Genomic DNA, 12,808 nt, shown 5'->3' on the forward strand with positions numbered 1-12,808 from the left:
TGATGTACTGGCCTGTCTCCTGGTAGCGCCTCCATGCTCTGGACACTACGCTGACAGACACAGCAAACCTTCTTGCCACAGCTTGCATTGATGTGCCATCCTGGATAAGCTGCACTACCTGAGCCACTTGTGTGGGTTGTAGACTCCGTCTCATGCTACCACTAGAGTGAAAGCACCGCCAGCATTCAAAAGTGACCAAAACATCAGCCAGGAAGCATAGGAACTGAGAAGTGGTCTGTGGTTACCACCTGCAGAACCACTCCTTTATTGGGGGTGTCTTGCTAATTGCCTATAATTTCCACCTGTTGTCTATCCCATTTGCACAAGAGCATGTGAAATTGATTGTCACTCAGTGTTGCTTCCTAAGTGGACAGTTTGATTTCACAGAAGTGTGACTGACTTGGAGTTACATTGTGTTGTTTAAATGTTCCCTTTATTTTTTTGAGAAGTGTATTTACAGTCACAGATTTTACAATTCTTGAATGTGCTGCATATCAATGGCAAACCCATATTTTATTTATCTATTATACAGGCCTTTATATCAAATTTCAAACATTCAAACCATCAGGGTACAAAGTGCCCAATTTATAGATCCATTCTACTTCTTTTCTATTTATTCTATTCAATGTATCACCCCCTCTCCAATTGTTATGGACCTGTTCAAGTCCAATAAACCTCAAACCTTCTGGGTTTTTGTTATGTATTTTATTTTTTTATGTGCAGAGACATAGTGTGTATCTAATCCTTTTTTTTATATTTCGTATATGTTCTTGAATTCTGACTTTTAGTTTCCTAGTAGTCCGTCCTACATACTGGAGGCCACATGGACACTCCAGCATGTAGACAACACACATATGTTCACACCAAAGTTCTCCCATTATTTTATGAGTTGTACAGTTGCTCCTAGAAACCACTGGCTCTTTTTTGCACTGTTCATTATCTTTCAGACAATTCTTACATGGTAAGAAAAAACCGCATGTGAAACGATGTTTATTAGTTTTACCAGATTGTGTGAATATAAAACTATGTACAAGTTTATTCTTTTTTGAAAATAACTGTAGGATTTTTGGGGACAATATCTCCTAATATGGCAATTTTTAAGGACAGACCAATTCTTTCTCACAGCTTCCTTTATTTACCATGCATTATTGTTGAATTGTGTAATAAAAAAGCTAGTCTTTTTCTTCCTTCTATTCATTTGCTGCATCTTAACCTGTTCCAAATTACCACTTTCCTCAACCACCTTCTGTGAAACTCTCTCTAGTTCTTCCTTCTTATAGCCTTTCCGCCCCAAAAAAAACAGTGCCAAAACAGCATTTTTTTGGTTACCTTGCCTCACAAAAAGTGTAATACTAAGCGATCAAAAAGGCGTATGTAGCATAAAATAGTACTAATCAAACTGTCATCTCATCCTACAACAAATGAGCCCTTGCCTAAGACAATTGTCCCCCCCTCCAAAAAAAATACGTCTCTCAGAAAATGGCAACACAAAATCAAGAATAGACACATTGGGTATCGCCGCATCCGTAACAACCTGCTCTATAAAAATATCACATGAGATGCTCCCTCAGGTGAATTCTGTAAAGAATTTTTTTTTAAAACTATGCCAAAATCATTTATTGTCACCTTGCCTCACAAAGCGATCAAAAAGTCTTATGTACCCTAAAATGGAACCAATGAAAACGTCACCTCATCCCGCAAAAAATTACCTCCCACATAAGACAATCACTAAAAAAATAAAAACCAATGGCACCCGTAAACCAATCCATCAAAATCTGCGCTGCAAATGCCATATGGTGCTTCTTCGGTTCTGAGTCCTGCCATGTGCCCCCACAGCTTACCACCACATATGGGGTGTTGCCGTATTTAGGGGAAAATGGGTAACACATTATGGGGTGCTTTTTCTCCTGTTACTCCTTGTGAAAATGAAACATTTGGGGCTAAAGCAACATTTTATTGGAAGAAATTAAAGTTTTATTTTCACAGCCAAGTGTTTCCAAATTCCATAAAACGCTTAGGGGGTCAAAGTGGGGTCACTTTTTGAGGTGTTCCACTGTAGGGGTATGTCAGGGTCTCTTCAAATACAAAATGATGCCTAAATACCATTCTAGCAAAATCTGCCTCCAAAATCCATATGGTGCTCCTTTTCTTTCTGACCACTGTCATGTGCCCATTGAACAGTTTACCACCACATATGGGGTATTTCTGTAAACTTCAGAATCATAGTAATGTATATTGAGGTTTATTTTGCTGTTAACCCTTGCTGTGTTGCAAGAAAAAATTTCACCTCCATTTTCCTTTAATTCTTGTGGAACACCTCAAGGGTTAGCACAGTTTGTTTCTACAATTGGGTCATTTATGGGTGGTTTCCATTACGTAAGCCCCTCAAAATCACTTTCCAACTGAATTGGTGCTTAAAAAAATCTAGAAATTAGAAAAATTGCCTCTAAAATTCTAAGCCTTCTAACGTCCTAAAAAAATAAAATTACATTTACAAAATTATTCCAACATAAAGCAGACATATGGGAAATGTTCATTGATAACTATTTTATGAGATATTACTATATGTCTTAAAAGTAGAGAAATTCATATTAGAAATTTAGGGAATTTTTCAAATTTATGGTAAATTTTGGATTCTTTTATAAATAAAGGTGAAATATATCGACTCAAATTTACCACTGTCATGAAGTACAGTGTGTCACTAGAAAACAATTTCAGAACGGCTTGGATAAGTAAAAGCGTTCCAAAGTTATTAGCACATAAAGTGCAGATTTGCAAAAATCGGCCTGGGATTTAAGGTGAAAAGTGGCAATAAGCAGAGAAAACACATTAAAAACTTCTTACACTTTAATGGTAAATGCTTTAGCTTTGATAAGTTGCTCTCGAAGTTTTTCCATCAGCAATTCTTTTCTCGATTTCTGTTTGATACTTGTATTGCTACCCTTCTGACTGCTGTTTCTTGTGCTGGTGCTACCTGTAATATAAAAAGAATTTAGGACTGTCTACATGTAATGAGGAAAAACTCCTAAAACACATAGCACACTAAAATATATACTGAGACATTCACTTTTTTAAAACTTAACTAAAATTTGATGGAAGAAAATATGTTAACTAGGATTATGTGCCTTAGTGAACAGATGGCAGCTCCCTTGGCTTAAAATGCTTAAATGGCTTAAAATTCTGCATCTAAGGGTGGCCATAAAAATTCAATAGCTGTCGACTGAATGATCGTTTGGCCAACATCTATCTCTCTCATCTCCCTCCTGGCTTCCACATACACATACAGGCAGGGCCGGATTAAGAGCATCATGGGCCTGGTGCAGAAGATTTTAATGGAACTTTTTATAGAAAAAAAAAAAACGCAACGCAGAGCAACTTTTTATAGCACAAATAAAGTGTGAATTTACGCAAAATTCCACATGTGAAAATACGCATACATAAAGTTTGAAGTGTGAACGGGTCTGCGTAATCCCATTCAAGTCTATTGGACTAAAGTTCATGCGTAATTTTGAAGCAGATTTACGCACGGGTTTGCGTGTGAAAAATCTGCTGTGTGAATATAGCCTAAGTGTACACCTCTGGCCACAGTTTAAATATACAGCCATCTATATAGATGGCTGTATTATGTATAGCCACCCCCCAAGGAGTTAACTAGTGCTGCTGGATATGTCATTCAGGAGCATGAAAAAGCTATTCACGTCTAGCTTTTCCATGCTCCTGAATGGCATATGTGTTTATAAAAGCTAATCTATTATAAGCAGATATGCCATTGAGGAGCTTGGAGAAGATAGGTAGGCAAGAAATAGTCACCTAGTCACCTGCTTATATGCATACATGTTTATAATAGCCAAGCTATTATATGCAGATCTGCCATTCAGGAGCATGGAAAAGCTAGGTGAGAAACAGTCACCTAGCTTTTCCATGCTCCTGAGTGGCAAATCTGCCTATAGGCATATCTGTTTATAATACCTGATCTATTATAAGCAGATATACCACTCAGGAGCATTGAAGAGCTAGGTAACTATTTCTCACTTAGCTTTTCCATGCTCCTGAATGGCATATCTGTTTATAATAGATCAGGCTCAGCTATTATAAAGATATATATGCCTATAAGCAGATATGCAATTCAGGAGCATGGAAAAGCTAGGTAAAAAAAAATCATCACCCAGCTTTTCCATGCTCCTGAATGACATGTATAAAGTATACAGTATAATAGGTGAGGTGAGCCAATGCTGATTTACTTACCGCCTATGAGTTGTTTTCTGGGCAGTACACTGAAGGCTGCTGAACGTGATTCACCGCTGGCAGCACCCCTGACTCCACACAGGAAGAATTTTGAACTTCCCGCGCACAGCAGCCGTCACGGTCTTTCACTTTACGGCATGGCCTAGGCCCCAGGGGAGGAGTCTGACGTGACGACGCAGCGCGGCGTGCACAGCTGACCTGTCACCTGACTTGATCTGTCAGCTGTCACTGTCCTGGTGAGTTCTGTAAAGGGCCGGCCTGGGAGATTTCTCCTTGCGCACCGGCCCTGTCATCATCTGACACTCGGCATGGTTCGGTCCTACTAAAGGGCTGCGGGGCGGCCGCCAGGCAACCTCAGCGAGGCGGCCTATGCGGGCCTAGCTCCGGTTGGCCTATGCGGGCTGCTAGGCCTATTTTCATGCAGGGGCCTGGAGCTGCAGCTCCATCCGCCCCTATGTTAATCCGGCCCTGCATACAGGTTCAGCTTGGCCGAATGTGTATGTGTATTCAATGGGGAGAAAGCTGCCGCCAGACATCTCTGGCGGTGGCTTATCTTCCAGGAGAACAAGAGGAAAATATTCACTTCACCCAATCCTTCTTTCCCAGACATCTGTTGTGGGAAAGATAGGAGCTCCCCACACACACTAGACTGTTGGCCAAACCTGCTGATTTTGGGGGGTTCAGCCGAAAATACACTAATGTGTATAGGTGCCTTTACAGACTGCATAATATTGAATGGAAGAAGGAGAGGGTGCTGCCACAAATAGTTTTTGGTGTAACATAGTACATAGTAACATAGTACATAAGGCCGAAAAAAGACATTTGTCCATCCAGTTCGGCCTGTCATTCTGCAAGTTGATCCAGAGGAAGGCAAAAAAAACCAACTGTAAATTATAAAAAAACACATCCAAAAAGCATTTAGAAGATGTTTGTGAAACGTTTTTGTGGCATTTTGGTTCAAATAGTGTGAGCACATTTTGCATGCCTTGCTTTTTTATACAGGAAAGTACTGCAACACGCCATTAAAAAATACAACACATATTACCAATTGCATTTTTTTCAAGCAGGGAAAAAAACAATGGATGTCTATGGCACAAAACTACCAGAATATAAGAGGAAAAATGCCAGACCCAGAGAATGCTGCAATTGAAAAAGATGTCACTGACTTAAAACACGCACCTCAAGTGTCAAAACACACCACTACAAACTTGTGCAGTGTTTAATAATTTCCATAAACCTCAGTTTAAAGGGACTCTGACAGCTCCAAAACACACCCTAAACTAGAGTAAGTAGAGTTTAGTGTAAGTGACAGAGTCCACTTATGCAATTTTTATCTTATACTACTTGCATCATAATTCTGTGCTCCCACAAACCAGCAGTAAAATATATTGAAATGGCTTCTGTGCTCACATTTATAATGGAGAGGACTCAAAGTGGAGTCCTCTTAGTGCATTTTACTGCTGTTTTTTGGAGCAAAGCATCAGAATACAAATGAGTAAGAAGATAAAAATTCCATAATCTGACTCAGCGTCATTTTACCTGTAAAAAATGCCCAAAAAAGACTATGGGGCTCAATAGCAAAGTCTGCACCATTCTTTTTTACATAAAAATTTTTTGCCCAAAAACATGGCAACTGAATTATAACTGCAGTTTCTGGTGCATGGGCTGCAGAAGATGCAACAACTTCATTACGGGGCCTGAGCCTCTTAATAAATTGGTCGGATTTCCCTCCAGTGTGCTTTTTACTAAGACTGGTGTGTGAAATACCAATCTTTAGTAAATGAGCTCTTACCTATTCCATGTATTTCTGCTCCCTCTTTGATCCTGCATTGATCCTGCATTGAGTATGCATCAGCTGCAACTTTTTACCTAAAGTATGCTTATCTCCCTAAAATTGAGTCTATATAATGGAACAGTGAATTATCTTCTTTGTTGCTTAGAAGTAAATGTGACATCAAATGACAGGATAAAAATATTAGCATGTACTGCTAGATTATGTATTGTAAGATTGCTGGGCAGGGACTCAACCACTAATGTATATTCATGAGCATGTATAAATAAAATCTGGATCATGTTTTTGAAAGAAAATAACTTTCAGATTTGCGCAGACACTAAGTAACTGTTTAAGAAATTACATGGTGTTCCAATGAAGTTCATTATTAAATATTGCACTGTGCTGGTTGACAATTACCTCTCTTTGATCTGTGTGAGGAGTAACTAGACCTGTGTGAAATTTGTGAGCCACTACTAGAACTCTTTCTTCTAATGGCGGCCTTCTCCTCCGGGAAATGGACATGGATAGATTCTACAGATGCTGCGAGGTTAACTGATTTTAATGAGCCAACAGAATCTCTTCTTTCTGATCCTTCTGAAATTTCACCATCTGTATCATCCTTGTGGGTGGCATTATCACTCACATCATCCTCATCCCAAAGACCATGACACTAACGGAATAAAGGTAAAAGAAACACAGATACAATCAGTACAACTAAGGAAAAAAATAGTTTGCAAATTTCTAAGCTCAAATTCCCTGAGGTACCAAAGGGCTGGCTTTTTCCTTCTAGCCATAATTGGCGACCATTCTGTGGCTGCTGATTAGGAGCTTTATTTATGGTCAAATGCATATTTAATATACAGGTCTGAGTGCTTCTCATATTTAAAGGGAAGCTCCATTTTACTGTTGTGGAAATTTTATTAGGATATGTATTTAATATATTGTGTATTGTCATCATGTCTCTCAGTGTAGGTCATAGTATACATGTGTTTGTTAGCTGGCTAGGTTATTCTAAATGATGGTGTCTTGTCTTCCTATGTCATCACTTCCTGTATGTCATCACTTACTGTATCCTGGTCTTGGGCCAGCCCCTTTTACACCTTTTGTTAGTAAATAAAAGACACAGGCTGAGCAGGGCGGATAGGAGTTGCTCAGAATTTCAATCAAGATGGTAACACCTGTGTCTGTCTCTGACTGCGGTTGAGGGAAGAGAGATTTACCTATTTCTTTACACAAAGTTTAATATGAGCAGATTACAACTGTTCATATTTCTACAACAGATGGCGAGCACAGTTAAGGAGATAATTTTTCCCCCCGTTATCAGCAGAACTTAAAGGAGACGCAGCTTAATTTTCAAAAAGCAAAAAAGGCCGACATAAGGTAATATCCTTTTCCTTACTCTCATTTTTGAGAAAGTTTTGCTCTTTGTGAACTGAAATCTGTGTACTCCAATCTGCTGATATCAGAAAAAAATCTATTTAAAGAACCTTTTGGTGTATGTGGTTGTTGTCTGCTGCGTCAAGGGGTGTAAGGATAAGGTAAGTGCTTTTCCGTTGTGTTGATTGTACAGAGATTGTGATGTGTGTGCTGAGCAGTACAGGGTATTGTGTTTTTTTGTAACTTCTTAACTTTTATGTTACTGTGATTTTGTAAGAGGCGATTTTATAGAGGTTTATAGAGGCAGCAATTGGTTTTAGTGTTTGTACATTAGAGACAGCACTTAAAGAGTATTTTTATATTGTTAACCTGTAAACCACCCACAGAGTGGACGTTTTGCTCTGGTTTCGGGGGTAGGGAACAGGGTTCCTATTGCTGGATATTGTATACACTATCTTGATTTCCTTTGTGTGATGACCATGTGCTTGTCGGACATCTTTATGACCATGTGCTTGTCGGCCATCTTTAAGTTTATGTCGGCCATCTTAGTTAGTTTACTATGGAAAGCGATCTGATTGTTTTTGCCTGAAATGTTCGTTTTGTCGAATAGTTATCTTGTCTTTTTGTAACCTTTCTATGTACAGTTTGATTTTGTTTTGATATGTTTTGTGCGGGATATCAGTTGAGTGTTCAGTTATGTTATAGCTCAGTGACCAGTCTGATACAGCAATCATTGTGTGAGCATTAGTGGCAGTTTAGTGGTGAAATCGTCCTATAGTTGATGATTCTGCTTAATGTTTGTATATCTGTGGCTGTTACACTGAATTGTAGACTTGTTTGGCATAATTAATACGGGGTATTACAGTGAAGAAAGGTTCTGTGCCAAAAGCATTGGGACAATTCCTAGAAATTGGTACTAGTGTTTTGTTTTTTGTAGCAACCATTGTGGTGTTTGTTTTTTTTGTGCAATGGAAAGTGTTTTTAAAGAAGTAGCAAAGTTGAAGGACACGGCGGCCATTCTTCAGGCTATGCAGGGCTCTATTGATCCATGGCTGCAGGCTCAGAATTGTGTAGCAAACCTGATCGGTACCAAAAAATGGCGCAAAAGGAAAGGCAAGTATGCTTTGATTTTTGCTGCTGGGTGGATAGCGGATAAATATCAGGAGTCTTGTAGGCTGAAGCTGAGTTTGGAAGGAGAAGTGGAAGATTTAAAAGTGGAAATTGTTAAATTGAGAACTCTTGTCCAGCAGGCAGCTGAAGCTAGCGCTAATTATGAATGTACTGTGAGGTGTAATGAATGTTTATCTGAAAGCCTGACGCATGCACAGGGTGCTGTAAGGGAATTGCCAGAGTTATTGAAACAACTGTTGGAGAGTAATGTGTCTGGGGTTAGAGGCAATGTATGGGCTGTAAGCATGGATAAGTCTGAGGACTGTGGTTTAGATAGTGGAACCGACTCAGGAATGGAGATGGACAATGTGTCTGACCCAGGACTTGGAAGTATTAACACAAGGCCAGAAGATTCCTCAGATGAGTCCGTGGTAAGTGGACTCAATACAGATAGTAGTGTGGGATCTAGTCATGCTAGGATGGTTAATGTTCTGCGCCAAGTCAAATCGCCATGTGCCCAGACTAGGTATTGTGCAGGGAGGCGAGCAATCCTTTGTTTTGCATGCAGGGAATACGGGCACATTGCACGATATTGTAAAGTTGCTAATGGCAACAGACACAGGTATGTTAAGTACCCCTGAACCACACCTAGAAGTGAAGTGGTTTATTCAGCAAGGTGGGGTAATGGTCCCAGACATGTTTCTTTGCAAAGGCAGAGAACCCAGGGACAGCCAAGGTCTTTGATCAATGAAGCAGATTTTAAATAAGGGTACATTAAGGTCTTTAAAAACCGGTTTTGGGACCTTGTAATGTTAAATGTTAAATCCTGCTTCTCTGGTAAAATGAATCTGAAGCTGTTTGGGGCTGGGCAAATTAACATTTCAATGACTGGGTGGGTAGAAATTCTCCTGTACGGTTTCAGGGGAACCCTCCAAGACATTGATTTGTTAATTCAGTCCTATACAATTGTATGTGTTCCTAAGGGTTTAGGTTTTGTAATTTGAGTTTTGGGTTTTAAGTTAAAATTAACTTTTTACTGAATCTCAATGTATGTAACAAGACTGTCTGTAACTGGTGTTGTTTGTTTTTCTCTCCTGCTTACAGGTCTTCTTCTACTAATCCATTTTAATTTTTAGGTTTTATTGTTGTAATCAAGTTTTTTCCTTTTTATTTTTCAGTTATTCTTGTCTATTTTTGTTTGGGTATTTCTTTGATTAATTTACATTTACATTTTTCTTCTTTTACTAATCCATTTTTATTTTTTAGGTTTTTATTGAAGTTTTTTCAGTTTTTCCTTATTTACCAACCGATTTTTATTTTTAGTCTATTATTAATTTTTTCCTTTTGCATATTTTGGCTCTTTTCTCTTTTTCTTTCTTTATCTCTTTCTTTCCCTCTCTTCTCTGTACAGGGTGGGCCATTTATATGGATACACCTTAATGAAATGGGAATGGTTGGTGATATTAACTTCCTGTTTGTGGCACATTAGTATATGTGAGGGGGGAAACCTTTCAAGATGGGTGGTGACCATGGCGGCCATTTTGAAGTCGGCCATTTTGAATCCAACTTTTGTTTTTTCAATAGGAAGAGGGTCATGTGACACATCAAACTTATTGGGAATTTCACACGAAAAACAATGGTGTGCTTGGTTTTAACGTAACTTTATTCTTTCATGAGTTATTTACAAGTTTCTGACCACTTATAAAATGTGTTCAATGTGCTGCCCATTGTGTTGGATTGTCAATGCAACCCTCTTCTCCCACTCTTCACACACTGATAGCCACACCGCAGGAGAAATGCTAGCACAGGCTTCCAGTATCCGTAGTTTCAGGTGCTGCACATCTCTTATCATCTGAAGGCAATCGTCTATGCTGTGAAGATATGAGATGTGCAGCACCTGAAACTACGGATACTGGAAGCCTGTGCTAGCATTTCTCCTGTGGTGTTGCTATCAGTGTGTGAAGAGTGGGAGAAGAGGGTTGCATTGACAATCCAACACAATGGGCAGCACATTGAACACATTTTATAAGTGGTCAGAAACTTGTAAGTAACTCATGAAAGAATAAAGTTACGTTAAAACCAAGCACATCATTGTTTTTCTTGTGAAATTCCCAATAAGTTTGATGTGTCACATGACCCTCTTCCTATTGAAAAAACTAAAGTTAGATTCAAAATGGCCGACTTCAAAATGGCCGCCATGGTCACCACCCATCTTGAAAAGTTTCCCCCCTTACATATACTAATGTGCCACAAACAGGAAGTTAATATCTCCAACCATTCCCATTTTAATAAGGTGTATCCATATAAATGGCCCACCCTGTAGATTTGGTTAGGAGTGCTGGGGGTCTCATGATATTGTGTGGGAACTACTGTCTGAATTTAAGGGTTGCTGCTGAGTGAGAGGTTTTTGATCAGTCACTGCAAAAAGGGCTTTGTGTGCTGTTCAGCTTGACTATATAGAATCATATCGGCAAAGGAAAGTGAGTTGATGAGCATTTTTTTTAAGGAGACAAGGTGATATATATCACCTGGGCATACCAATAGCTGTGTGAGTAACCCCATTCCCCACAGGAGTACTGTGTGTTTGTTTCCTGTGCACCCCTCGTCCCCACAGAAGGTACTGTGTGTTCTCTGTGCACCCCTTTTTCCACTCCAGGTCAATTGAAAGCCCTATCCTGTGGTCAGGTCACTATTCTGAGCCAAAACCGAGGCTGGTATATCTCATTAGGAGACTCAGAGGGCCGCCGTGTGTCAGCGAGAGCCCTTTTCCTCACACTGATTACTCCTTTTCCTGAGGTCTAACTAGGGTGAACGGAGTCCGTGTGTCGGTGCCAGAAACCCTAGGGCAACTCAGAGGCGAACGAAGGGGAGTAACAGCCGTCCAGCGTGTGTCGCAGGGCAGTCCTAGCGTAGGTCGCGGAACAATTCCTTGCGTAGGTCGCAGGAAAATTCCTTGCGTAGGTCGCGGAAAACTGTATGATGGACGCATCTACTTTTAGAAGGCTCGAGCATGGGTTTAGGGAAATTTAGGGAACAGAAGGGTACCACTTCTGACTATAGGACAGCCAAGCAGTACATGAAATCCATCTATGGAGGAGGAGTTGAAGCCCCTCAAAGATTGGCACCAAGGGACTGTAGGTTCAGAGTGGACCATCCCAAAGAAGGGACCTTTGAGGTCTGGATTGGGAAAAAGTTCGTAAATTCCCCACTAGACTCCAAAGCCATGGTTCCCTCCAGAAAGCAGAACTGTGGCTGCACGAATCCATCGATCTCCAGCAACAGGGCATTCAAAAGTCCCAGACAGTGCGAACTAACACTGTCATGTACTCCTGTCCTGCTGAGACTGCAGAGTCCAAGAGAAGCGCTTTTCTCTTTCTCTATCTCTCTCTCTTATCCCTCTGTCATCTCTCCATCTAACCTTGAGACGATGCACCAGCTTCTCTTCGTCTTGGTTTTAAGGACGATGAGAAGGGGGGAAAGTGGTGCAGAAAACAACGATCTTCAAACTTTCTAACCTCTCAAATGTCAATTAATTTCTAAACAACTGCCTTTTCTTTGCTGGTACTTGGGTCCGATTTTTGCAAAGAAGGTAAAAATCACGGCCGATCCATGGCCTGAATGTTCCGCTGTAACCCTTTTATTCCATCAGGTATGCTCCCAGGCAGCCCCACGGGTTATCACCCGATGTCCACCACCGGGTTCGGGACTCTCTCCCGGACCCAGACTCAATAACCAGTGTTCATTCTAGTCAACCAGGTGATTGGGTCGTGCTAAAAAAACATCCGAGGACGGGACTAGAGCCGAGATATCTTGGGCCATTCCAGGTGCTACTGATGACGCCAACCTCTCTGAAGTTCGAGGGACGAGACAACTGGATCCACACCGGTCACTGCAAGAAGCTGCTCAACTAAGTCAAAGAATGCAGAGTATCACTTTTGTTTATTTGTTACAAAGAGGCATTTGTTGATAGACGATACATTCCTAGAGGGTAATATTAATATTAGCTCTGGCTCCTGCTCCTCGCTTGTTAATCCTGTATGGGTGTCCGGGCAGCTAGGCGACCGTGCGATGTGGGATCCTCCAGTTGTGAGGAAGGTATATGGTTATGCCTGGCTAGCAGACACCATTGACAAGGGTCAGGCCCATACTGACAGGAGCAGGACAGAGGCAGAGCTATGACTAGTGAGGGTCAGAATCCTTTTTAAAGCTTTGGGAGGTCTTGGGGCTCACTGGTTTTCCATTGGATCCGGGCGAAAGGAAATAGGACATGTACTTATGTTTTTTTGTTTCCATTCCTTCTAT

The 12,808-nt window shown here is 40.5% G+C and overlaps 1 protein-coding gene across 5 annotated transcripts in view; it reads right to left on the bottom strand.

Annotated features, from left to right (window-relative positions):
- PIEZO2 (piezo type mechanosensitive ion channel component 2) overlaps window positions 1-12,808 on the bottom strand; it is a 661,827-nt gene that overhangs the window by 30,952 nt on the left and 618,067 nt on the right. For all 5 annotated transcript variants that reach the window (XM_040432210.1, XM_040432212.1, XM_040432214.1 and 2 more), the window contains 2 exons: window positions 6,437-6,689; window positions 2,845-2,974 (listed from right to left, as the gene is read on the bottom strand). In XM_040432210.1, coding sequence (XP_040288144.1) covers window positions 2,845-2,974; window positions 6,437-6,689 — 383 coding nt within the window. The remainder of the gene's footprint in view (window positions 1-2,844; window positions 2,975-6,436; window positions 6,690-12,808) is intronic.

Source organism: Bufo bufo, chromosome 5 (genome assembly GCF_905171765.1).
Source record: "Bufo bufo chromosome 5, aBufBuf1.1, whole genome shotgun sequence".
Lineage (NCBI taxonomy): Eukaryota > Metazoa > Chordata > Amphibia > Anura > Bufonidae > Bufo > Bufo bufo.